At 45.8% G+C, this 27,911-nt stretch overlaps 1 protein-coding gene across 1 annotated transcript in view; it reads right to left on the bottom strand.

Moving 5' to 3' along the window:
- Positions 1-27,911, bottom strand: part of LOC132460068 (citron Rho-interacting kinase) — a 66,726-nt gene that overhangs the window by 7,912 nt on the left and 30,903 nt on the right. The window contains 21 exon segments of the mRNA XM_060055081.1: positions 217-297; positions 791-919; positions 1,578-1,686; positions 2,346-2,438; positions 2,528-2,667; positions 3,153-3,288; positions 3,637-3,717; positions 4,563-4,604; positions 5,050-5,219; positions 5,684-5,788; positions 6,127-6,215; positions 7,010-7,193; positions 8,083-8,244; positions 9,567-9,728; positions 16,825-17,053; positions 18,373-18,431; positions 18,434-18,494; positions 25,506-25,646; positions 25,963-26,067; positions 26,226-26,361; positions 26,822-27,015. Of these exon segments, the coding sequence (XP_059911064.1) occupies positions 217-297; positions 791-919; positions 1,578-1,686; positions 2,346-2,438; positions 2,528-2,667; positions 3,153-3,288; positions 3,637-3,717; positions 4,563-4,604; positions 5,050-5,219; positions 5,684-5,788; positions 6,127-6,215; positions 7,010-7,193; positions 8,083-8,244; positions 9,567-9,728; positions 16,825-17,053; positions 18,373-18,431; positions 18,434-18,494; positions 25,506-25,646; positions 25,963-26,067; positions 26,226-26,361; positions 26,822-27,015 (2,608 nt within the window).

A 27,911-nucleotide genomic window follows, 5' to 3' on the forward strand; every position in this document is an offset into this window, starting at 1 on the left:
GTGCGTGCGTGCGTGCGTGCGTGCGTGCGTGCGTGCGTGCGTGCGTGCGTGCGTGCGTGCGTGCGTGCGTGCGTGCGTGCGTGCGTGCGTGCGTGCGTGCGTGCGTGCGTGCGTGCGTGCGTGCGTGCGTGCGTGCGTGCGTGCGTGCGTGCGTGCGTGCGTGCGTGTGTGCGTGTGTGCGTGCGTGTGTGTGTCTTTGGGATGGATGCTGCTCACCGAAGGCCAGAGGGAGGCGGCTCCACCTGATGTCGTCGGTGCGACTCCTCCTCCCGTACGCGTCCACAAACACCCCGAACTCTGCGGCAGGAAGTCAACACGGCCGTTAGCGGGACTCTAGTGTTTTATACATCGTGAACATTCAGTCGTCGAGCAGACGGCCTCGTCCCTCAATCGAAGCTTCACATCGGGGGGGGGAAAAAAAAAGACGTGTTAATATTGGTGTCACTACAGATATTGCTGCACGACGAAAATAAATGGAAACGGTTCTCTGTTTTGAATGGCTGTCATATGTGAAGGAGATGAGCAGTTGTTGTTGTGCAGCATATCGTGTTACAAACATCTTTACTTTACACTAAGGAAGATTATACAAGATTTAACGAGGGATTTAGCAAAGGTAGAAGGAGACTACATTATCCAGTAGCACGGCCTTTCCCGAGCAAACAGTGTCTAGCATCACAGTGCCATCAATACAAGTGTTGGATCGCTGAATACATGGCAGAAAGTGTGTGCGTGTGTGTGTGTGTGTGTGTGTGTGTGTGTGTGTGTGTGGGCGCTCGTGGAGGCGGCTCACCATGGAAACAGAGCAGGTACTCCTCCTTCTGCATGCTGTTGGCCACTTGCATGATGGCGATGGGGAAGCAGTGGGAGGAGGCGGAGAACATGGCGCCGGCCAGCGAGGTGTCGTTCTTATCCAGGAACTCTGTGGACAGAAATAACTCGTCCTATAGGGTCACATCCAGGCCCTGTTTATGTCTGATGGACGCCAGGAGCCATCAGGCCATATATAAAGGCCTGGTTCACTCTAATAACTCTGCCCTATTACTTTCTTCTTTTAATGCAAAACATGTATTGATTTATTATTGCAAAATCTTGAATATGTTTTATATAATGTATTTATGCATAATGTAATGCATTTTCATTGCTTAACTGTATGTTTTACTTTTTACTACCTGTTTTTTTTGCATAAAATGCTCTGTTAACATATAGTTGGATTTAATTGAATGTATCTCTCAACCCAGTATCACCACAGAGCGGGATTCCTCACAAACTTCTCCTTGACAAATCTCAACGCAGCCGAGACATTATTACAGCATCCAGCGAAAAAACATTAGGTGAGTATTTTGAGCTGAGTTCTGTTTGTGCCTGGACATAAAACCGGACCGCCTACACCATGCTTTCTGCTCGCTGACGCCTGTGTATTGTACAAAGGGCCAAAGTATTATACAAGACCCCTGCAATGCCACTGGGAGAGCATTCAGCTGGAGAAAAACCCAGGAAATGGGTCCGAGATATGCTGGGTTTTTCTCTGGTTTTTCCTCCACAGCCGACCACGACGCAGGCCTGCGGTTTCCACTCACCCTCCAGCGCAAACTGCTTCATCTCAATCTCGTAGAACTTGTTGGTGCCGATGATGGCGCTGTAGCTGGTCAGGTGGATGCAGCTGCAGGGCTCAAGGGTCTCGATCTCCTGGGGAATCACACCCACAACCAGGACCAGAGAGAGACCCGTTATACATCGTTCACAGGACTAGATCCAACTTTCAACTAGATCTAGCCCTAGTTTAATGATTGGGGAGGTGATTCACTTCAGGGGGATTCAATGAAGTCTCAGCTGTAGTTGTGATAACACACTGATGTATTGATGTCGTTATGTCTTTGGTTTAGTATACTCATCTTTTTCTACATTTCTAAAATATTGTAAAGCTGCACTGCACAGAGTTCACATGCACACTGCATAGCCACCCCCCTTACCCCCCAGTGCCCCTTCTCCCCCCCTTACCCTCTTAAAAACACCCCTCTAACGCACTTATTGTATGGTGTACGTCCTGGCACTTAAAAAAAGTACTTTGAATTGTGTAGTATATTATCCTGGCTAGCTTTGTTGTGCACGGCGAATGGGTTAACCTAGAACTTGAACGTGCTTTGCACTTTGTTTCTATGAACATCCTTACTGTACCGACAGCGATTGATTGCTGCGGACAAATGTACTCATTGTATGTCGCTTTGCATAAAAGCTTCTTCTAAATCCATTCAATGTGAATGTAAATGTACTGTGTTTTATGGTTTTTTTATATTATTGAATCAACATTCTCTGTTTCTAGCAGACCAACGGAAGGAGCCGCACACCTTACGGATGCAGAACTTGTTGAGATTTTCGTTGTAGCGTAGGATAGTGATTTTGCTGGGCATGGCAGCACATATACACGGGCCGTTGTCAATCTGGAGAAAAGGGGTCATCATCATCATCATCATCATCATCATCATCATCATCACCCATCTGTGACCTCCTGAGGAAATAAAACACCTACTCGTCCGGCTGCGAACAGGTGGCAGCCCTTGACCGTCTCAAAGATGTAGGGCGCCAGGTCTGATTGGCTGGGCAGGTGGGACTGGGACAGAGACTGCTTCACTCTCTTGATCTCCACCAGACAGAGAGCTCTCTCATCCCCTGACGCACACACACACACACACACACACACACACACACACACACACACACACACACACACACACACACACACACACACACACACACACACACACACACACACATGCACATTACAGCATTGGACCTTCAATATGAACTGCATCTGAAATTGTAAACTGTACAAAAGTGTTATACATTTTTCATAGTTTGAAGAAGAATCTACTTTTACAATTATGAAACCTCATTAAATCAATGCAGAGTGATTTCTGTAAAGCTTGGAAAGAAATACTGTTTTAAGGAGTGGGAAGAGTGAAAATGCATTTTTTTATGTTTATTGGCTCTTTGCAGTTCAAGGGTATTATCAAAAAATGCCTTTATATGGAGCCAATTGAAAGGCTTACAAACAAATGAAACGAGCCACAAAAATGTCTGTTTTTGTGGAAAACCCTTTTGTCTGTTTTTCAGTTAAGACCGTTGCCTTGACGACAGAGCCGAGCCCAGCTCACCAACGATCATGAGCAGCTTCTCCTGCTCCTTGATGATGTGGATCTGGAACACGGAGCCCAGCCCCGGGACGTGGGTCAGGGAGTTCTTGATGACGTTCAGGGCGTAGAGTCCCTCCTCAGAGCCCACCAGCACGATCTGGAGCAGGGACAGAGCAGAGCGCTGACCTGCCGTGGGCGCCGAGCGAGGCTGCACTTAAGTATAGGGCCATTATTTATGTGTGTGTCATTATGGAGCGGACATCGAGGACGGACGGGAGAGCAGGCTGGAAATGAGGGGAGGGACATCTTGGACAGAACCTCAGGGAGGATTGAGTCTGCTGCAAGGCAAGCTTATCTCCCGCGTGGCTGGTACAACCAGTGGATTGAGCCACCGGAGATGATCACTTTCAATTACTTTGAAATATCCATTAAAACTGGAAAGACAGTTGTACTTTTTGACTTGATAAAATGAGTAACTCTCCCCATCAGTTGTCGGTGCAGTTACCTGATCAGTGAGAGGCAGCGTGCAGTTGATGTCCAGCCGGTCATCTCCCTCCAGCTTCAGCAGAGAGTTGCCCAACAGCTTCTAGAACACACAGGGAGGGGAGGGGAGGGGAGGAGAGGGGGGGGAGGGGAGGGGAGGGGAGGGGAGGGGAGGGGAGGGGAGAGGAGAGGAGGGGAGGGGAGAGAGGGGGTGGAAGGGTCAGCAGGGTCATAAGGACAACCCAACCTGAGGAGAAACTTCACTTTAACTAAAAAGTGACTGGAGCTTTCACATCCTGCTGCAGAACCGGCAGGGGCCAGACGACCTAGGATCAGGTAATTTATGTCAGGTTAAAGGTCATCTGCAGTAAACCGCTGGAGTTATTTTGAAATTACAGCTCTGGTCCTTCTTGGGCATGGCTTCCAGCCGGGTACCAAGCTCAGAACACATCGGAGAACATTCTTGTTATTTTTTAGGAGAACAGCCAACATTGAATTCATTGCATTCGTTGCACTTCTTCAAATTTCCCGTCCAGGTTGAGCGGAACATACGTATTGCCCTCTGAAGGTCATAGAAATCAAACCACCTCAACATCAGACAAGTCACCCTCTGCCTCTGTGTCAACATCAGAGAATCAACACGCCAAACAGCGGCCCAGAGGCAGCCAGGTGTAATTAAAATGAGTTAAGATAGGAGAGGGGGGAGCAGGGTGAAAGGTCATGGTGGCCACAGCAGGTGAGGTGAACAAACTGAAACATGCACCACACTAATGCTGGGGGAGACGTACTAATTAACATTCATAGTGTGCGTGTGCATCTGTGTGTGTGTGTGTGTGTGTGTGTGTGTGTGCGTGTGTGTGTGTGTGTGTGTGTGCGCGTGCGTGTGTGTGTGTGTGTGTGTGTGTGTGTGTGGCGGTGGTGTGGGCAGGTCTCTCTGTGTGTCTTTACCTGGAGGGGAGTCAGAGCTCTTAGTCTCCTGGAAACCACAGCCTATGAGTGGGATGGACCCCCCAGATGGACATGGGCAGAACAGAGCAAACCAACAGAACATGCCCACCCAGCGACACACAGCGTGACGACGTGATGGGAGAGAGAGGGAGACAGACAATTAACAGAACATTTATAAGTGAAAGTGGGGGGACAGGGGAAGGGGGCTGGAGGGAGGACTACCCATAAAGCATGATTACTACATTCAATAGACTGATAACTGGAAAGTGACAATCAAACACATAAACCAGCAATTCATTTTTACTCTCTCCCTAAGATAATAAGCCTGTCACACACACACACACACACACACACACACAAGCACACACAAACACACACACATACACAAACCCAATCGAACCATTCCATTATGATTTGGTAAGCAGGCCCCCCAGGGCCCAGATGGCCCTGCTGGTGCCGCCCCCGCCGCCCCCACAGAGACACTCACTGCGTCGGCCTCCGCTTTCTCCCTGGAGCTGCGGCCCGCCGCCACCACCGACTCCAGCACCGCCACCCAGCGCTGCTTCTCCGGGAAGCTGGGGGCCATGAAGTACAGGCTCTGACCCATCCAGCACGGGGAGTGGGAGAAGGACTCCAGCTTCAGCACGTAGGGGACATCTGGGGCACATGGGAACACGGACCAGCGACCAGGGGCCAGGGGGGGGGGGGGGGGGGGGCAGAATGTTATCACAGATAGTGTTAGCACTACAGAGCTGTGCGCCTGACTTGTAGTTCATCAGTGTATCAGAGCCCTGAAGGTGACTTGTAGTTCATCAGTGTATCAGAGCCCTGAAGGTGACTTGTAGTTCATCAGTGTATCAGAGCCCTGAAGGTGACTTGTAGTTCATCAGTGTATCAGAGCCCTGAAGGTGACTTGTAGTTCATCAGTGTATCAGAGCCCTGAAGGTGACTTGTAGTTCATCAGTGTATCAGAGCCCTGAAGGTGACTTGTAGTTCATCAGTGTATCAGAGCCCTGAAGGTGACTTGTAGTTCATCAGTGTATCAGAGCCCTGAAGGTGACTTGTAGTTCATCAGTGTATCAGAGCCCTGAAGGTGACTTGTAGTTCATCAGTGTATTTACCTGACTTTCCGATGTTTGGCAGCTCTGCGGCCCCTACAGCCCCGTGCACCATCACCTCCCCGTCAGAGGGGCACAGCTCAAACTCCTCCAGGGGCTTGACCGGCTCTGAAACACAGACATTACAAAATGCACCGACATAAAAACACGCACACACGAAAACACACACACACACACAGACACACAAACATAAACGCACGCACACACACACACACACACACATACATACACACACACGAAAACCACACACAGACACACACAAATACACACACACACACACACCCAAAGCACACACACATACACGAAACACAAACAGACACACACACATACACAGGAAATCACACACAAACACACACACATGCCGTTTTAAATAGTATTTGGCTGTTAGTCTGTAGAGGAATAACGCTGGTGTGTGGGTGTTTAAGGGGGAGCGGTGTGAGGGCCACCTTCTCTGGGTTCCACCTCGTACACGGATACTTTGGTGCCGTCCAGGATGGAGAACTTCTTCTCCCAGCCCTGCCCCCGCTTCCCGCTCCTGGAAACACACGCAGGAGACAGTCAGTCCCCCGGCCCAGAGCACCACAACAACCCAGCGTACAAGACATCATAGTGAGAGGTATTCAGTCAGTCCAATGGATCAAAGCTCACTTCAGCTACGTGTCATCAGTTAAAAAAGAAAGACACATGCTGCAATATCAAAATATAACAACGAAATAACAGAAATTGGGAAAAACTGCAGCACAACCAGCAATCAACACATTCAAGCCTACAAATTTAAATCGAAATGAAACACAGACATAAATATTGTTGTTCGAGCCAGGATTAGCTACAGTGAAGGGGTGTAATGGAAATTTCCATAAAACATGTTGTTTGACACTAAGAGACTGTGACCCCATAGTTATTACTCATAGTAACCATTTCACTGTTTATACCGCGCTTATCGCCCTTGAGGGGAACTGAGACAGCCTCAACTGACTCAGACGCAGCGATACCACAAGCTACATCCTGGGATGGCCCGAGCAGTGGCCTCTCTATCTGCAGTTGGGCCCTCAAGGACGTTTCCCTGCTCTTACACTGGAGTTTGACCCCCATAGTCACAGTGTTCTGGGCTCACTAAAGCGCTTCAACCTTGGTATGCGTGTTTCGTGGCCTCTGTCTGCAGGGACGACTTATATTTTACACCCTTTTCATAATAAACTCTTTACGTTTATTCTGAGTTGCGTTGTCAATAAACGTCAAAGAATCTCAGGCCCAGGCTTTACATTCAAACCAGCGGGGGTCGCTGGTGCATCGAGCCCCTCCTGTCTGGGTCTCCCCCGGCCGACCCACCTGGGCTGCTTCATCCAGCCCTCCAGGTGCACGTGTACCCCGGCCTCTTTGCCCTGCAGTTGTCCGGGGGAGCTGCCCTTGTCCCGGCCCAGGCCGTCAGTCAGGTGCATGGCGCAGTCCGTGGGCAGGCCGCATGTGGCTGCCAGGCACGGGGAGCACTTGGGATGGCAGAGGGCGTGGCATTCTGGGAGAGAGATGAGAGCGATGGGCGAAAGACGGCACACATCGCTTTTACTTCTTTCGCCTCACATATGGAATGGAAGGATTTTGTTAACTAACTCTTAATGGACCACTTTTAGAACAGCAGGTGGCCCCAATTATACCACCAGGTGTGAATTTGATTAGCCATTACAAGCCATTTGAAAATGGGCCTTTTCCTGTTTTAATGTCATCCTAAGTGGAACTGTCCACATAGATGTATACTGGCTAGATCAGCAACATTCGCTACAATCCACTGGTTAGGCTCGTAGACTGATCTATCCAGCTTACATCTGGGTGGAAACTCCCACTTGTGATGTCACTAAGGCACAGGGAAGGGCAGATTTAAAATGTCTCGTAATGGCTAATCACACTCACACATGGTGGTATAATAGGGGCCCTTTAAGAGAGTACTGGGGAGATGGATTTGTATGTCAGTAATATGAAGTCGGGATCACATCGTGTGTTTACTTGGCTTCATCCGTCCATTAGAAAGGATGAAAAGAAAATGTCAAACATATTGATTTGGCTTCTGTACAAAAGGGCATGGTTTATGGCATTTTAAAATATCCTTATATTTTAAGGTTCATCTTGTATTTAGCGTCAACAATTCCTAGGTCAAATAGATGACTTAGGCAGACAGTGATTATGGAATGCACTCTGATTAGCCTAGGACACAGCCAATCAGGCACAGTGAATCAGCAGCTTTCAGGAGGGTATAGTTCGGTTAAATATCACAATTTGGTTAAGATATGACTGAGGCAATTATGCTATGAGGCTAACGACATGTGGTGGATATGGAGTCTCACACACACACAGAGGCATCACACATACAGACAATGTGTGACGTCCACCAATCAGAAGACAAAGCTCACCCAGGCAGGTGGCGGCCTGGCGGCCGAAGTGCACAGTGTCCAGGCACACTGTGCACTTGGCGGCCCGCATGTTGAGCCCCACGGAGAAGTGGTGGGGCGTGGCGTGGTGGCCCCGGTCCCGCTCCCGCTCGCGCTGGCTGTCCTTCATGCGACGGCTGTACTCTGAATAGATGCGGGGTAGGATTGGGGGAAAGGGGGGGGGGGGGGGGAGCGGAGCGGAGGGGTGGGGGGTCAGAGGTCAGAGGTCAGGGAGGAACCAGTGACGGGTCATTTGGATGCGCTCCGGAAACGGGTCAGAAACGGGTAAATCTCGAAGGGATTTCATTCCGGAGATTGTCGACGAAAAATGGAGGATCAGTTATGAATTCAGGCTCATAAAAAGGAGGATCGATTCAGATGATCAGGAAGAGGCAAAAGCAAAAACATATCGTCGTAAATAAAGAAATAAAGAATGTTGCTGCTGCGGCACATAAAAGGTACTATCCAGTCAAAGGCACTCAAGCTATGAATGCCTGGGTGAAGGAACATTATGAAATATTAATAATGTTAGTATTAGATACCAATAATTAGTACTGTGTTACCGAGAAACGTAAAGCTCTTGCTTCTGCACGTATCGGTTTGAAAATGGGATAAGGGTAATTTTAGCTAGTAGGAACATTTCAGACTTTACTGTAGCAAAGCAACTCGGTGAGATTCCTATCTGTCCACCTTGAAATGACTTTCACACCATGAAACTTTTTGATCTCACTTTTCCAAATATAAACCACTTAAGGTGAAGAGTTTCGACTGGATGCTACGTTTTAAGGCATGACTCATGCAACCATTTGGTCGGTATAAAGAGTAGTAAGAGTTTGGCACATACACACAGATGTTAGTGTGTGATGGGGGGGGTTGAAGGTGTTTGGAGAGTTGGCGTTCATAGTAAACTAGTATTTAAGAAAACAAAGCCCCCGCTTCAGATTTCTTAAGTCTGCACTGAAAACAAGGCGCTGCACTGGACCACAGCCGTCTCTGGCATTGTGTCTGCTGTTGCATTTGAGTGCAGAGCTTTTAAAATCCGGCCTTTCTTTTTCAAAAACGGCCACAGATGAGGTGCATAAGAGAGGATAGGTGGACGAGTAGCGGACCAAAGCACCAGCGGTTCGGACTTAGACTTACTTTCAAACGTGACCTTCCTTCTTTCTGAAAGTCGCGCGAAAGAGAGAGAGGTGAGAGTGAGTGAGAGAGAGAGATGGTGAGAGTCTTACAGCCGACCCGCGGCTGGGAGGGCATTTTCTCAATTGTGTGTGTGCGTGCGTGCGTGCGTGTGTGTGTGTGTGTGTGTGTGTGTGTGTGTGTGTGTGTGTGTGTGTGTGTGTGTGTGTGTGTGTGTGTGTGTGTGTGTGTGTGTGTGTATGTGTGTGTGTGTGTGTGTGTGTGTGTGTGTGTGTGTGTGTGTGTGTGTGTGTGTGTGCCCCCCCCCCCCACCCTGTCACGCCCCTCACCCTCAGGCGTGGCCGTCTCCTTGCGGCGGGCGGAGCTGGCGGGGGCCATGCTGCTCGGGCCCGGCTGGTGCTCAGGGGACTTCACCATGGAGGACATCACCATGTGGCGGGAGGAGGGCGGGGCCGCTGGGCCGCCGTGCTCCAGGGCCTTGTACTGCAGCGCTGCGCATGGGGGAGGCGGTGTCTGATTGGTCACTGGGCCTTGAGCTCGTCATGTTGGGCGTTAGTGACACGCCCTGTGGTGACCGGTCTGTGTTATACACACTCATCCATCGTTTTTTGCTGTGAGGGAAACACTCACATGTTTGTTGTGAGCTCGACGATAAGGTTGCTTAATGTTTGTTTTTAAATTATTATTGCAAAATAATCATACAGAAGCCAAACAATAATGTTTTGCGGCGGTTTTTTCACAACACTTTGATTTTCATTTCCATGACAAGCGGGCTGCTTGAAGGTGTTTTTAACAGATTGTCTCGACACAACACAAACACACACATCATAGCCTATTCGTTTTATATCATAGCCTACGGTCATATCGGATGGATTCGTTTCAGAGACATTTCATGTATTGTGGAGGGAATCGCTGCCCCAAGACACTCCACGGGGGAAAAAGGGGATAGCAACCAAGGAAAACAGCCTTTTCCTCACAGACACACGCTGAGAGAGGTTATTGACAATCCCTATTACCCGGTGCACCTGCTGCCTGATTGGCCATGGTGAGCCCCTGCCGACCATGAGGCCACCAGCCAGTTTGCCAGCTACAAAGGCAGGCTGGGCCTTCCCCCTCGGGCAAGGATCGTGGTTACATAACGGTAAGCAGCCAGTGGACCTGAAGAGGAACCTGAGTTCAAAGAAATACTTTGAAGAGGGACACTGTAGAAAGGCGACATATTGTGTCTGCTTCCTGCCGTGTCTCGCCCCTTTTCCCCTTGTCGTCTACCAAGTAGTGATGGGCGATTATTATTTTTTTTAATAATTTTTCTTTTTGAAAGAATCTTTTGTGCGATCCGGTACGTATGATTGGTATCTGCGGGTGGATCGCTCATTTTGTAGATTCGTTCTTGGATTTGCCAATGCGCATTACTTGTATCGTCCGGTACGTACGGTCTATATCTGTGATTGGAAGCTTCACCTCGTTCTTTCGTTCTCCAATTTCCGCATTCGCAAATGAACAATCCAACTCAAAGATCTGTTCATTTGAAGGATTGAGATCCAAAGGTCTGAATCGGAAAAAATATCAGAACTTCACATCATTAGTACCCAGCCGCCAGTGCACCCCTGAAGCCCTCACAAGTAAACCTACCCCGGTCCGGGAAGACCTTTAGTTGGATTTTCACCTTCCCTTTGCCCTCGGCATCTTAAACAAAACCTACTTTATTCAATAGTTCGTTTTTAACCCCCCACCTGTCCGTTGTTGTCTGTTTACACAACCGAGTAGTCGACCTCGGTTCTGTCAAACGGCCACCATGTCTGGGTGGTTTCAGATGGACGGCGACAATCGCCATGATCAGCGATGAAGAATGTTGTTTGACGTTCAATGTTCCCCCTATTTGTTATGCATGTGGTATACCCACATAATGAAGGCACTACTTTTTGTTGCATGCGTTGCCAGTTCTATGTGTGTGCAGTGATTTATGTTCTCAGTTATGTAGATCCAGTAAAAACTATGTTGACTACAACTCCTGGTTTAGACATCCTTATTACGTTGTATTAATGAAGTTAGTACACAACAATTGGCAACGAGAATCGTGTTGTATCCCCGCGGTGCAATGCTCCATAAGACAGGTCGAATGTGTCTTTGATGGCCGTCAGAATCGCGTTGTTTACCCACCCGCATGGCGGCTGCGTATCCTACGGAAGAAGTGACCGGATAAAAGTTTCACAGTGAAACAAGTGAAAATGAATATCGGACGGATGGATTGTTTTTACAGTACTGTAGCAGATTGGTCTGCTTATGTGGAAAGACTTGAACATTACTGTGTGGCAAATGACGTGGAGGACGAGAAGAAGGTTGCTGTGCTTTTGAGTCTGATGGGAGCTAAGACATACAATTTGCTACATAACCTCACAATACCGAATAAGCCATCTGAGAAAACGTTCCAACAGAATGTGGATTTGCTAAAATGCCAATTGAATCCAAAGCCACTAGTCATAGCCGAACATTTCCGATTCCATAAGAGAGATCAGTTAAAGACGGAGTCTATAGCTGAATAAATGGTGGAGTTGCGCAGATTGGCTGAACATTGTGAATTCGGGGTGGGACTTTTGGATGCACTCAGAGACAGGCTCGTATGCGGATTGGACAATGAGAGTACACAGAAAAGACTATTGTCGAAGAGAGATCTAAGATTGGATATGGCATCGTCGTTTCAATGGAAACTGTTGCAAAAGACGCAATTCAATTGCAAACGAAAAATATGGGAGAATGCTCTGTGAATAAATTTCACACTAAACCGAAGGAAAGAACACAATCATGTATTCGGTGTGGGAAAAATTCACATGACCCAACTGAATGCTGGTTCAAAGATAAAGACTGTAGACAGTGCAACAAACCTGGACACATACAGAAAATGTGCAGGTCGAAGCAAAGTGATAATAAATCATACCAAAGGAAAATAGGAAAGAGGGACAGAAATGTACATCAGGTCAGTGAAACTGATGTACTGATGTTAGGTGTGAAAACGGCCACGGCCACGGCCAGATGGCCTAGTGTGAGTGCACCCGGAATAGGCACACTGAAGCACCTGAAAGCACAGGTTGTTCTCAAGGAAAATGCAACACCGAAGTTCCACAAGGGTCGTCCTGTGCCCTACGCCATTCGCCCAAAGGTGGAGGCGGACTACAGCACTTGGAGGATCAAGGTATTCTTTCCAAAGTTGACTTGTGTGAATGGGCAACATCAATTCTACCCATGGTCAAGAAGACTGGTGCTGTACGCATCTGCGGTGACTTCAAGGTCACAGTGAATCCTGTCCTGCACGCAGACCAGTAGCCTATCCCCTCCCACGTATTGATGATATATTTGCGTCCCTGGCAGGTGGAGAGCGTTTCTCAAAGATAGACCTTGCTCAGGCATATTCACAGATGGAAATGGAGGGTCTTCACGGAAGTATCTTGGTATATCTTTGGTATATCTAGTGCCCCAGCAATATGGCAACGGGCCATGGACCAAGTACTCCAAGGGATATCGGGAACCCAATGCTATCTGGATGACATCATTGTCACTGGAGTTGATGATGAGACACACTTGACAAACCTACAAAGAGTTCTGTCGAGATTGGAGGAGAATGGATTGAGGGCCAACAAGGACAAATGTGAGTTCTTCAAAGACTCAATTGAGTATTGTGGTCACATCATTGACAGACATGGACTCCACAAATCTCAGGACAAAATCGATGCTGTTCTGAGAGCACCAAAGGCGGGAAATGTGAGCCAGATGCGCTCATTCTTGGGCCTCATCGATTACTACCACACATTTCTGCCAAACCTCTCCACTGTGTTGCACCCCCTACACGGTGTGTTACAATTGGGCAAGAAATGGAAGTGGTCCAAAGACTGTGAACGAGCGTTTAAGACTGCTAAACAGCTCATCACATCAGAGTCTCCCTCTGCGCCTTGCCTGCGATGCTTCCCCGTATGGTATCGGCGCTGTGCTCTCACACAGGATGCCTGATGGGTCGGAGCGGCCCATCGCTTTCGCGTCAAGATCTCTAAACGCTGCAGAATGCAACTATGCCCAAATTGACAGAGAGGGCTTGAGTTGAGTATGGGGGGTGAAGAAGTTGACCCAATATCTATACGGAAAGCATTTCACATTGATCACGGACCATCAACCCCTTGTGTCGATATTTAACCCCTCAAAAGTGTGTTCCAGCAATGGCAGCGGCACGCTTACAACGACGGGCTCTGTTTCTAGGTGCTCACACCTACACCGTTGAATTTAAAGGGACAAAACAGCACGGAAACGCGGATGGACTCTCACGCCTCCCACACGAGCCACACCCGGTGGGGAACATGACTGATCCAGCTGACGCGTTCCACTTGACCCAACTGGAGTCACTTCCTGTCACAAGAGCTCAGATACAAAAGGAGACCAACAGAGATCCCTCAGTATCCAAGGTATATGAGTTGACGTTGAATGGATGGCCAATTCATGGCTACCCCCTGCTACCTGAGTACTCCACCCGTCGTGACCAGCTATCAGTGTGTCAAGGCTGTGTCATGTGGGGCTCACGTGTCATTGTGCCCACCAAGCTGCGTTCAAGAGTGCTGGAGTCACTGCACGAAGGGCATCTCGGTGTAGTAAAGATGAAAAGCCTTGCTAGAAGCTACGTCTGGCGGCCTGGCATAGACAGCCAAATTGAAATCCTCGCTAAGACCTGCAGTGGGTGCCAGCAGATACAGCGCCAGCCCCAGACAGCACCCCTCCACTCATGGGAGTGGCCCACTACTCCATGGCAACGTATTCACATTGACCATGCAGGACCCTTTATGGATCGGATGTTCCTCATTGTGGTGGATGCCCACTCAAAGTGGCCCCAAGTATTCACAGTGAAACAGGCCACATCTGCTCAAACTGTGGACATGCTGCGAACACTCTTCTCACGCACGGGTTTGCCTCAACAACTGGTGAGTCAGAATCAGGAAGAATGGTGTCAAGCACATTACCTCAGCTCCTCAACATCCTGCAACAAATGGCTTAGCGGAGCGTTTTGTACAGTCTTTCAAACAGTCGATGAAAGCAAGTGGGAAGGAGGGAACGTTGTTACCACAAAAAGTGGCAAACTTCCTACTGGCTTATCGAAACACAGCACACGCTACAACTAGGGCTGGGACGACGCGTCGACGTAATCGATGACGTCGACGCATAAATTACGTCGACGCGAAAAATGCGCGTCGATCAAAAAAAAAAATAAAAATTTAAAAAAGATGGGCGGCGCCGGAGCGTAGTTGCAACGCGAGTGGCTCCTCAGACTTTCATAAGTGCAAGGCGCCACGCACTCGTTCCTCTAAAGTATGGGAATTCTTTAATGTGAAAGGAAACGATTCCGTGATATGTCGTCTTTGCAAAATGGAGATGACTTTCCATTCTAGCACCACGGCAATTCACCAGCACCTGAAGAGGCGTCACCCGGTAGCAACTGCAAATGACCGAGCACCGTAGAATTCTAAGAATGCATTACTTTGCACTTTTATTTTGGAATTTAAAGGCAATAAACATTTATTGAAATGTTAAGGAATTCATATTTTTTTTATTCAGATATGTAAATCAACATGTATAAATTGCTATTAGTCAATTAATGGGAGATAATCGAGAATCGAATCGAAAATCGAATCGGACTGAAAAAATTAATCGTTAGATGAATCGATGCATTGAAAAAATAATCGCTAGATTAATCGTTTAAAAAATAATCGTTTATCCCAGCCCTAGCTACAACGGGACAGACACCAGCGATGCTGTTCATGGGCAGGAACCAGAGATTGCGTTTGGATTTGCTAAAGCCAGACATTCGCAAACATGTCAACAACTGAGAACCTTCAGTGTGGGACACCAAGTGCTTGCCAGAGACTATAGAGGTAAAAACCAGAAATGGCAGCTGGGAGAGATTCTGTCACAGACCGGACCACTGACGTACACCGTGCGTGTAGGGCCTGACATGGTCTGGCGCAGGCATGTTGACCAGCTACTGGAGGCAACGGCTCGCAGTACAACGGCTAAGGAATCAATAACACGTGACGATTTGGAGGCGGTTGAAACCCTATTAACCTTTATAATAAGGCTTACATAGTTAAAGGAATGAACGAATAATGAAGAATCAAGCGGTTCAGAACTCTAGTCTTACTCTTCATGCGTGCGTTTCATACACAAGAACGCCAAAGTTATTGTATTTTCATGAGTCGAAATTCCCACAACTTTGCTCCGTTAAGTCCACCCGTCGGAACAGTAATCAGGGCTGACGTCCCCGCAACCAGAGTGGGGTGGGGGCGGGCTCTTTTCTTCCATATGGGTAACACGATCGCAAATGTTATTGTTCTCTCTGAAAGATTTTTTTTAAATAAATGGAGTGAATCTGAATAGAGAGGGTAGGCTAACTTGCTGTTGAAATAAATGGATTGGTTTCTACTAGATTACCATGTTGTGTGTTTCAACTGAAAGTTAGGGGTTAAAGGGGTTGACATGAGACCAATCTTAATGGGATGTTACCTTGAATACAACTACAGATTTCTTTGGGTGTGATCATTGGAGGGAAGAATGGGATGTAAGTACACAACGCAGCCAGAATTATAACCTATAACCTAGGTCTAATTGTTTTTCGTTTTTAATGCTAAAATGTTACATATTATTCCTCTGACAAATGATGATCCAAATGGCCTCTAATCTGGTGACACTCACTTCTGCACCAATATGTCAGCTATCAGTCTGGCACTTTTACCAATCTAAAAGGGCGGACATGTCTGTAATTTTCTTCCTTTGTTAATAGAACTCAAGAATGACAACAAAATGAGCACCTGCTGCTGCGGTATTCTGGAAGAAGTGCAGACCTCAATAGCTACGGTACAGAATACCATAGCTACGGTACAGACCTAAATAGCTACTGTACAGACTATAATAGCTACGGTACAGAATACCATAGCTATAGTACAGACCTCAATAGCTATGGTACAGACCACATAGCTACAGAACAGACCTCAATAGCTACGGTAGACACTACAATAGCTACGGTACAGACCTCAATAGCTACGGTACAGACTACCATAGCTACGGTACAGACTACCAAAGCTACGGTACAGACTACAATAGCTACGGTACAGACTACCAGAGCTACGGTACAGACTACCATAGCTACGGTACAGACTACCATAGCTACGGTACAGACTACCAGAGCTACGGTACAGACTACCAGAGCTACGGTACAGACTACCATAGCTACGGTACAGACTACCAGAGCTACGGTACAGACTACCATAGCTACGGTACAGACTACCATAGCTACGGTACAGACTACCATAGCTACGGTACAGACTACCATAGCTACGGTACAGACTACCATAGCTACGGTACAGACTACAATAGCTACGGTACAGACTACCATAGCTACGGTACAGACTACCATAGCTACGGTACAGACTACCAGAGCTACGGTACAGACTACCATAGCTACGGTACAGACTACCATAGCTACGGTACAGACTACCATAGCTACGGTACAGACTACCATAGCTACGGTACAGAGGTCGCAGCGGCCGGCGGCCTCACCTTCCTCCCTGAGTGAGCGTAGCTCCGCCCTCATCTTCTGCATGGCGTCCTCCAGGTCGGAGGAGCGCGAGCGCTCCTTCTCCAGGGCCACCTTGATGTCGCTGTACTGGAGGGGCACCGGCTGGGCCTGGGCGGGGGGCCCGCTGGGCACCGGGCCCCCCCCCTGGGACTGGGACTGGGCCGCCATGGCAGCCAGGAGGTCCTCACGACGACGCCCGCCAAACAGACCCTGAGACACACGCACACACAAACGCACATGCACACACACACACACACGCACATGCACACACACACACACACGCACATGCACACACACGCACACACAAACGCACATGCACACACACACACACAAACGCACATGCACGCACACACACAAACGCACATGCACACACACACACACACACACACAAACGCACATGCACGCACACACACAAACGCACATGCACACACACACACAAACGCACATGCACACACACACACACAAACGCACATGCACGCACACACACAAACGCACATGCACACACACACACACACACACACAAACGCACATGCACACACACACACACAAACGCACGTACACGCACACACACAAACGCACATGCACGCACACACACAAACGCACATGCACACACACACACACACACACACAGACACTTGCTCGCACGCACACAGACCCATAGACACAGACACACACACACACACACACACACACACACGCACACACGCATGCCCATACACACACACACACATACACACGTATACAAATACACACATACACACACACACATACGTACATATGCACACTTAATGCAATGAACAAAATATATATGAAATATACAATTTGTTTCCACTTTCATATCATTCAATACCATTCTTTGGAGAACCGGTTAAATAAATTGACCTCTCGCTAATTCACTACCCCCCCCATCGTCGTTACCATGACGAACTCTGACAAATCAGACTCGATGACAAAAACACATGTGGAAAAATGTCAGCTGACTGTCTATCAAAGCAGGTTTTGGAGAAGTTTTGGGCGAAAAAAGGATTTAATTTCTTTCAGGTTCAATCGAAAGGGACTACATTACGCTATTGAGGGGTATATTCAAAACTTGAATTGCATACAGAAGGTAACTAGCTTAGATTCAGTTGGTATTCTGGCCTTTTTCTTGCCCTGAAAAATATGTTGTTTGTTTCTTGCCCACAAACAACATAAATCCACCACTAAATTGTTATATTATGCCTCCTCCCTGTTGTTTTCAATGGAGTTGTCCGGCCGATGGCTGGATTGTCATTGGCTCATCTACATTCTAAGGGCGGAGCTTAGCGACAGGTCAATTGTTGTTACATAGAACCATCTAGAAACACTATCAAAAACTATTAAACCACAACCTATTCATTTATTCATTAGAGTGATGTGAAAAACGTATTGTCAAGCCTACCCTGATTAACACAGCGACCATGGCAGACGAGACGAATCATCTCAAAACTACAGGTTTCCTGTTTAACCTGTAACCTTTAACATTTAACCTCCTGTCCCTCCATGCTGACCTTCTTCTTCTTGGAGCCGCCGCGGTCCACGCGGGACTGCAGGAAGTCGATGAGCTTGTCTGCTGCGTGATGGTGCCCTCCATCTTCACCTTCTCATGGGAGAACACGGCCTGCAGGTGGATCTAAGGGAACATCACTATGGCAGTTAATACCGTCTCCCCATGAACCTTCACCGTGACCTCACACACACTTATAGATACAGAGGAGAGAGAGAGAGAGAGGAGAGAGGAGAGAGGAGAGAGGAGAGAGGAGAGAGGAGAGAGAGAGAGAGAGAGAGAGAGAGAGAGAGAGAGAGAGAGAGAGAGAGAGAGAGAGAGAGAGGAGAGAGAGAGAGAGAGAGAGAGAGAGAGAGAGAGAGAGAGAGAGAGAGAGAGAGAGAGAGAGAGAGAGAGAGAGAGAGAGAGAGAGAGAGAGAGAGAGAGAGAGAGAGAGAGAGAGAGAGAGAGAGAGAGACACACACACACACACAACAGAAAACACAAAAAGGTACTCCAGCAAAAGAGAAGGCTTCGTATGTGTTTGTGAATGTACAGTATCGTTTGTGTGTGGTTTGTGGTTTTATTTTTGTGTGTGTTTCTGTTGTTACATTGCAACAAGTACCCCATAGAGTTCCAACCCTTTAAACTCTTAAGGGTTGTCAGGGGTACTTGCACCTTTAAACATTTATTAATTTAAATTTGAAAGGTATAATAGGATAATATAATATAATAGCATTACTGCATCTAACGGTGGCTCAAACGAAACATAACAGAAGCCCTAGGGAAGTTGTGGCCTTCACCACCATTGCCGGTGAAAAGCTATCTGATGTGACTCATAAATCATGCTCACGGACAAGTTAATGCATTTAGTTGCATTGAGGTTATATTACGGCTGTAGATAATGTTTAGTAGTTACATCTGCAGATAATATTATGTGGGGTAGTTTACAGCTGTACATAATGTTATGTTGGGTAGTTTACTGTTGAAGATAATGTTATTTGGGGTCGTTTACCGCTGTAGATAATGTTTTTTAGGGTAGTTTACAGCTGTAGATAATGTTATGTGGGGTAGCCCAGTGCTGTTATCCATGTTCAAACAATCCTACAAAAAAATACTTTATGAGCATATTGAACGTCGTTGTAATGTCATAACATTACCCTAAGAACTAAAGTGTAGTGATAGAAGCTAATGGAGAGGTTGAAATGGTTCTTGTTTTTCAGGGAAAGATATTGGATATTCAACAGATTTTCCCGCTCTAAATAATAGCGATGTGATGCAGGGAACTAAAGACTTGTGTGATTCCTGCAGCCTGTCTCACAGGACTCCGTGAAATGAACACGGACCCTTAACTCAAAATCCGTTATGGCTTCACGGGATCACTTAAATTGTCCGTGAAATGCCAACGGAATTTGCTCCAATGCAAGTTAATGACACTCATATTCCGTGGCACACACATACAGATCCCTGTATCAACGACCAAGTCGACCACGGGCGCTTAACTCAAAGTCTGTGGTGGCCTCACGGAATCACTTAATTTGTCCGTGATATGCCAACCGAATTTGCTCCAATGCAAGTCAATGACACTCATATTTCATGCCACACACACACAGATCCCCGTTTCAATGACCGAGTCAACCTGGTCTCACAGGGATCTGTAAAAGGGTTAGGGTTAGGGCTGGCTTTTTTCCAGAGACCCACAATTTTCACAGAGTAATCCCAAAATACATCCTGGTTGAAGGTCTAATCTACAAGATTATATCTCTTGTCAACTAATTTAGATTAATTTCTAGCAACGGCTTGTTGCCAATGCGTTTCAAGGGAGCATTTGATGATTCCGTGTGAACCTTTCCTGTAGGGCTGGAGCCCCCCAGTTGATAATCGTATGCCTCCTTTGAGACCCTCTTTGATATAAAAGAGATCTCAGGTCTATAGCTTACTTGTTAATGTCCTCGCCTCAGTCACCTATTGCATACCTTCCTTTAGGGCTTCGGCCTCCTAATTTATCATTGTAGTAGCCCTCTTTCATATATATGACACCACCACCAACGGGACGTGGCAACAATTCTCCATATCCATCTGGGGAGGGGGGTGTGTGCTTGTGGACAGTAGGGGTACACTAGACATAAATAGGAAGCATGCTCAGGAGGAGGAATGACCTCTCACACATGATAACATAATTAATTGTTTCAAATAACCCTGCCTTGTTAAATCAATGAGCTTGGTGTTTTGTTTTCACTAATAGGTTATAGGCCTAGGCTCTGTCACTACAAAATCTGTCCATGTGCATCTCTCAGAGTGATGAAACACCTTACAGCAATTTAAAGAAAAAAACGAGTCAAGTTCAATACAAAAAAAACGTATTAATTAGAAGTTTAAACTGCGTAAATGGAAAGATATTCCAAGGTGTCCTTCTATTCCCTAGCCAGCCGACCCTATTTTACGACAAAAACAACACAATTGATGGCAACTCAGTTGCTGCCCTAAACGTCAAGGGGGGCGGTCGATGGCAACCACCATAGGATTGTTGTTTTAATGAATCCAGCCCCCCCCTTCTGAAATCGAAAATAATCTCCAGATTGAAATGCATTGGTTTAATATTGAACTAATTAAATATTAAAATATATATTATACATATATAAGTAAATATACAATTATTTAGTTATAATATTATAAGTAGACCATGTTGCTATTATCGTTATAACAAGATCTGTATCTGACCATTGAAGATCCACTTCCACCAATCCAATCAACGAAGAGGGTTGTAACACCAACTAACACAATGTACTTTTTCTATGGGAAATGTGGTTAAAAAAAGCAGCCTCTGTTGGCCCACAACTAGATCGTAGACAACTGTCTCGTTATATGCTTTATAAGTTAATTATATTTAAATTATTATAATGTAGTCTTTATTTTCTTGGCGTTATCATTATGTCCTATCTCGTTAAATCGATATAAATTATTGTTATAACGAGATCTGTATCTGACCATTGACCATCCTCTCGGAAATTCTATGAGTGAAATTCATATTGATGGTATGGCACTATGTCCCTATTCTCGCCCACCCATCTTGAATTTAATAGACCACTTTCGTTGCTTCGAGGAGGTCGGGTGGTCTCCGTATATAATAAATAGCCTAAATAAAAATATCTAAATATGTATGTATACATATATATATATATATACATATTTATATTTATTTAATTATTTAGTATAAATGCAGCCTCTGTTGGCCCACAACTAAACCTACCTATTTATATATATATATATATTTATATATATATATATATATATATATATTATTTATTTATTTATTTATTTATTATATTTGGAGACCACCAGACCTCATCGAAGCAACAAAATAAATAAACATATAGGCCTATATATGTATAAATATGCATGTGTATATATATATATATAAATATAAATACACATACATATTTATAGATATTTATTTATTTAGTTAGAAATCAATATTTATTGAATTATCTATTATACACGGAGACCACCAGACCTCGCCGAAGCAACGAAAATGGTCTATTAAATTCAAGAGTGGTGCATGGGCGAGAATAGGGATATAGAGCCATTTGTCAATATGAATTTCATTCATATATATATATATATATATGTATATATCTATATATATGGTAATTTCACGGATCCCTGTGAGACCAGGTTGACTCTGTCGTTGAAACGGGGATCTGTGTGTGTGTGCCACGGAATATGAGTGTCATTAACTTGCATTTGAGCAAATTCCGTTAGCATATCACAGACACACACAGATTCCGTGAGGCCACCACGGGTTTTGAGTTAAGCTCACATGGTCGACGTTGAGACGGGGGATCTGTGTGTGCCACGGAATATAAGTGTCATTAACTTGTATCGGAGCAAAATCCGTGGCCATATCACGGAAAATTGGGCAGATTTTGAGTTAGGCGTCCTTGGTCATTTCACTGATTCCTGTGAGACCAGGTTGGATTCCTGCTTGTCTAATATGGTTAGGGTTAGGGTTAACAGGGTTAAGAAGTGTGTATACCTGCCCAGGGGATAGTCGGCTCCTCTCTATAGAGCCATCGTTATGTCAATGTTTCTACACGATAGTCAAATTACAAAGCACCCGTCACTAAACATTAGCCTGTATGAAATGCAATTGAACCCTAGCTGGCTCACGTTTCAAAACTTTCCAGATGGATTCCAATAGCTGTTTAGAAGTATCTATATCACTAGCTCTAAAACAGTTAAGAGCAGGTAAAGAAGTGTGTGCTCTGGTGTGGGTCTACCGCACATAGGCTGTATCTAATAAAGGTTAAACTGACTTAACATAGACTGTATATAATACAGGTTAAACTGACTTCACATAGGCTGTATCTAATAAAGGTTAAACTGACTTAACATAGACTGTATATAATACAGGTTAAACTGACTTAACATAGACTGTATATAATACAGGTTAAACTGACTTAACATAGGCTGTACTGTAATACAGGTTAAACTGACTTAACATAGACTGTATATAATACAGGTTAAACTGACTTAACATAGGCTGTACTGTAATACAGGTTAAACTGACTTCACATAGACTGTATATAATACAGGTTAAACTGACTTAACATAGGCTGTACTGTAATACAGGTTAAACTGACTTCACATAGACTGTATATAATACAGGTTAAACTGACTTAACATAGGCTGTACTGTAATACAGGTTAAACTGACTTAACATAGACTGTATATAATACAGGTTAAACTGACTTAACATAGGCTGTACTGTAATACAGGTTAAACTGACTTCACATAGACTGTATATAATACAGGTTAAACTGACTTAACATAGGCTGTATCTAATAAAGGTTAAACTGACTTAACATAGACTGTATATAATACAGGTTAAACTGACTTAACATAGGCTGTACTGTAATACAGGTTAAACTGACTTAACATAGACTGTATATAATACAGGTTAAACTGACTTAACATAGGCTGTATCTAATAAAGGTTAAACTGACTTAACATAGGCTGTATCTAATAAAGGTTAAACTGACTTAACATAGGCTGTATCTAATAAAGGTTAAACTGACTTAACATAGGCTGTATATAATACAGGTTAAACTGACTTAACATAGGCTGTATCTAATAAAGGTTAAACTGACTTAACATAGACTGTATATAATACAGGTTAAACTGACTTAACATAGGCTGTACTGTAATACAGGTTAAACTGACTTAACATAGACTGTATATAATACAGGTTAAACTGACTTAACATAGGCTGTACTGTAATACAGGTTAAACTGACTTAACATAGACTGTATATAATACAGGTTAAACTGACTTAACATAGGCTGTATCTAATAAAGGTTAAACTGACTTAACGTAGACTGTATATAATACAGGTTAAACTGACTTAACATAGGCTGTACTGTAATACAGGTTAAACTGACTTAACATAGACTGTATATAATACAGGTTAAACTGACTTAACATAGGCTGTACTGTAATACAGGTTAAACTGACTTCACATAGACTGTATATAATACAGGTTAAACTGACTTAACATAGGCTGTACTGTAATACAGGTTAAACTGACTTCACATAGACTGTATATAATACAGGTTAAACTGACTTAACATAGGCTGTACTGTAATACAGGTTAAACTGACTTCACATAGACTGTATATAATACAGGTTAAACTGACTTAACATAGGCTGTACTGTAATACAGGTTAAACTGACTTCACATAGACTGTATATAATACAGGTTAAACTGACTTTCTATTTGTTGGTACATTGGTGGAAACTTTGACAGAACTTTTTTCACTGAACAAGAAGTGAGTTTAAAATGAACCCATGAGTGCTCGTTGAGATTTATACGGTGTAATAGATTAGTCCTTCGGTATTCCTGGCATCCCACATAATGATCCGTGACCTCTGGATTGATTCCGATAATGAGTTTGGCCACTTCTCTGCGGGTAAAAGCCAATAACAATCCTCCCTCCCACGCGTGCACCATGTTTGACTCAGAGTAGCTCGGAGGAGGGGCTCATAGACGGACCACTGTCAGTGTGTTGCTGACAGAGACCGAGCCAATCAATGTGTTGCGTGCCGTGCAGCTCCACGAGGATTTGACGATTTGACCATTTTTAGGAATATAGTCACGGAATACTGTAGATTGTGTCTATGTTTGTGAAACACACGATTTCCGCATGATTTGTGCATGATTTAACAAGTGGCATGAGCCACTTGTTAAATCAGGGCCAGTGGTAGTATATCAGTGCATCAGGTCTCTACTGGGTTACTGTTTCTGCGTGTTTCCCCCTGTTATGAGGAATATGTGACTGTGAATAAAGCTTTCTCTGGGTTTGAACATTTTTGGAAACAACAATAAAGTCATGTCGTTTTTAGTTATTTTAATGTGTAAATGTTAAATATTATGCCTTTAAGGAAGGGAACTGGAAGTTGGCGAGGATTCAAAGGATAGGGGAATGTTGGATCGAAATGTTTGCAGTGAATACGTGTTGATAAAGGCTGTGCTTTTTTGCCCAGAAACAATTTTTCATATCAAAAGCAACCAACGGAAAATTAGTTTCTGCAAAGAAATGCTTTATTATAAATATTCCTCTGGGGTAAAGGATTTTTAAAAATGTATCATATCAGGGCTGGGAATCTGTTCATTGTTGTGTGTGTTTGTGTGTGTGTGTGTGTGTGTGTGTGTGTGTGTGTGTGTGTGTGTGTGTGTGTGTGTGTGTGTGTGTGTGTGTGTGTGTGTGTGTGTGTGTGTGTGTGTGTGTGTGTGTGTGTGTGTGTATGAGTGTGCATCTGTGTGCTTGCTTGCATGTGCGTCTGTGTGTGTGTGTGTGTCTTTGCATGCGTGCGTGTGTGAGTGTGTGTTTATTCTTACATGCGTGTGTGTGTGTTTCTTTGTGTGTCTGTGTGTGTGTGTGCATGCTTGCATGTTTGTGTATCTGTGTTTGTGTGCATGCCTGCATGTGTGAGTGTGTGTATGAGTGCCTGCGTGCGTGTGTGTGTGTGTGCATGTGTGTGTGTGCGTGCATTCGTGTGTGTGTGTGTGTGTGTGTGTGTGTGTGTGTGTGTGCAGGTGTGTGAGCTTGCATGCTTCTGTGTGTGTGCGTGTGTGCGCGTGTGTGCACCCAGCATTACCTGGATGTTCTCCAGCTGGTACTCCAGGTCGGTCCTCTCGGTCTTCAGCAAGTCGGTCTGCTCCAGGGTCTCCTGCAGCCCCTGGGTCAGCCTGAAGATGTGGGTCTTCTGGGCGTCCATCTGCTGCTGCAGCTTGGCTTGCTGTGGTGACACATCCCAGAACACACAAACATAATGGAACACATCGCTGGCATCACCCTCGCTACCCCAATACAAGGTCACTGTGCTGCTGCAAAAATGATAAGAGTAATTTAAATTTCATAATTTTTTTAAATTTCCTTTCCCCATCAATTATGATAAAGATTCATTCCAAGAACAACATGTTGTATAACTAGGGTTCATGTACGTATATACCTAGACCGACATAGCATAGACTCTTAACTCTTAGTTGAGGTGATGACCTAGTGTTTGCCGTTAGCATTGTGCTAACAGAGCTAGAATTGGAGGAATGAATCACCTCGTCCACCAGCCTCTGTTTCACGTCCCGCTCACTCTCCAGCTTCTGCTGCAGACTGCGAGTGTTCATCTCCAGCATGGCATGCTTCTTCTCCAGGTCATTCAGCTGGAATACAGCCCGGGGAGGGGGGGAGGGAAGGGAGGGTGGGAGGGGGGGAGGGAGTGAGGGAGAGAGAAAGGAAGAAAGTGGATTTTGGTTAGGCAGAAAAGGGGGTGACTGATGTGCGGCTGAATGGGAGACTCTGGGTGTTTCATGTGGCTCACCGTGTCGGATAAGCTCTCTGCTTTGAGGTTCTGGTCTTTGAGGGCCTGCTGCAGGGCCAGGATCTCCTCGTTGTGCTCCTTGACAGCCTGCTCCACTGCTTGCCTGGACTCAGTGCTGCGCTGGTCCGCCCGCAGCCTGCAGGAGCATAGACAGACACCAGTCTGTCTGTGTGTGTGTGTGTGTGTGTGTGTGTGTGTGTGTGTGTGTGTGTGTGTGTGTGTGTGTGTGTGTGTGTGTGTGTGTGTGTGTGTGTGTCTGTCTGTCTGTCTGTCTGTCTGTCTGTCTGTCTGTCTGTCTGTCTGTCTGTCTGTCTGTCTGTCTGTGTCTATGTGTGTGTTTGTGTGTGTGTGTGTGTGTGTGTGTCTGTGTGTCTTGAGTGTCTTGAGTGTCATGAGTGTCTTGAGTGTCTTCTGTCCGTCCGTCCGTCCGCCCGTCCGTCCGTCCGTCCGTCCGTCCGCCCGTCCGTCCGTCCGTCCGTCCGTCTGTCTGTCTGTCTGTCTGTCTGTCTGTCTGTCTGTCTGTCTATCTATCTGTCTGCCTGTCTGTCTGTCTGCCTGTCTGTCTGTCTGCGTGTGTGTCTCTGTGTGCGTCTCACCTGTTCTGCTTCTCGGTGTCCAGCAGCCTCTGCAGGTCCCGGCCCCTCCTCTCCGCCTGGCCCTTCTCCTCCTCCAGCTGGGCCCTCCAGGCCTCCCACTGTCGCTCCTTCTCCATCAGCTCGTCGTTCAGGGTCTCCAGCTCCACCACCTGCTCCTCCATCATGGTGCACGTGGTCTTCAGGGTCTCCACGTTCTGCCCCACGCACACACACACACACACACACACACAGACAAACATAGGCACATACAGACACACAATAAAACATACGCACACACATATAGATTAATCCAAAGAGGAGAACAACTATTTGTTGGCATGGGTGACCAGCCACGGTTTACACTTCAGCAATCTTGCTCTGCGTTCTGGGGATCTTTTTTAAACGCTACAACCCAACACACTCCTCTTATTCCGGTGTCCGTTGGGTGGCAGAGTCTCAGGAGGTAGAGCGGGTTGACTAGTAACCAAGGGGGTCGCTAGTTCGACGCCTGACCGTAACTGCTCCTGACGAGCTGACTGTTGCCTTGCATGGTGGACTGTGTATGAATGGGTGAATGCTGGGCAGTGTTGTAATGCACTGTATAAACGCAGTCCATTTACCATCCACAACTGGTAGATTACAAACATGGTGACATTGCAGACACAGACCATGATGCTACTGATAATGATGGAACAGGATGAAACATTTGACTCAACCGTTGCAGGTAAATTAACTCCAGGCCTCTTTGAAGTACCCTTCATGAGAAAAGAACACGTGATTTGCATACACTTTACACAATTGACCGTAGAGTTATTTGACTTTAATCCAAAAGCCACCCCAGAGTGAATTCAAACATCGGAAAAAGGAGCAGGCAGAGGTTAGGCATCTTCCTGAAGGAAGCCTACATGAAGAGGGCGGACATTGGGGATCAAACCCAGCCCCTTTTGCTTGGCTTGGTGTCAAACACGGTCACTATCCTGCCCTGTCGATCGTAAACACAGGTGATCATGTGCTTCCGTGTAAAATAGCGAAACTCTAAAACGATAACAGCTTATCCCGTAAACAAGTAATTCTCCAGCCGGGCTGTGGAATCAGTTCCACATCATATCGA

The sequence above is a fragment of the Gadus macrocephalus genome, chromosome 6 (assembly GCF_031168955.1).
Source record: "Gadus macrocephalus chromosome 6, ASM3116895v1".
Taxonomy (NCBI): domain Eukaryota; kingdom Metazoa; phylum Chordata; class Actinopteri; order Gadiformes; family Gadidae; genus Gadus; species Gadus macrocephalus.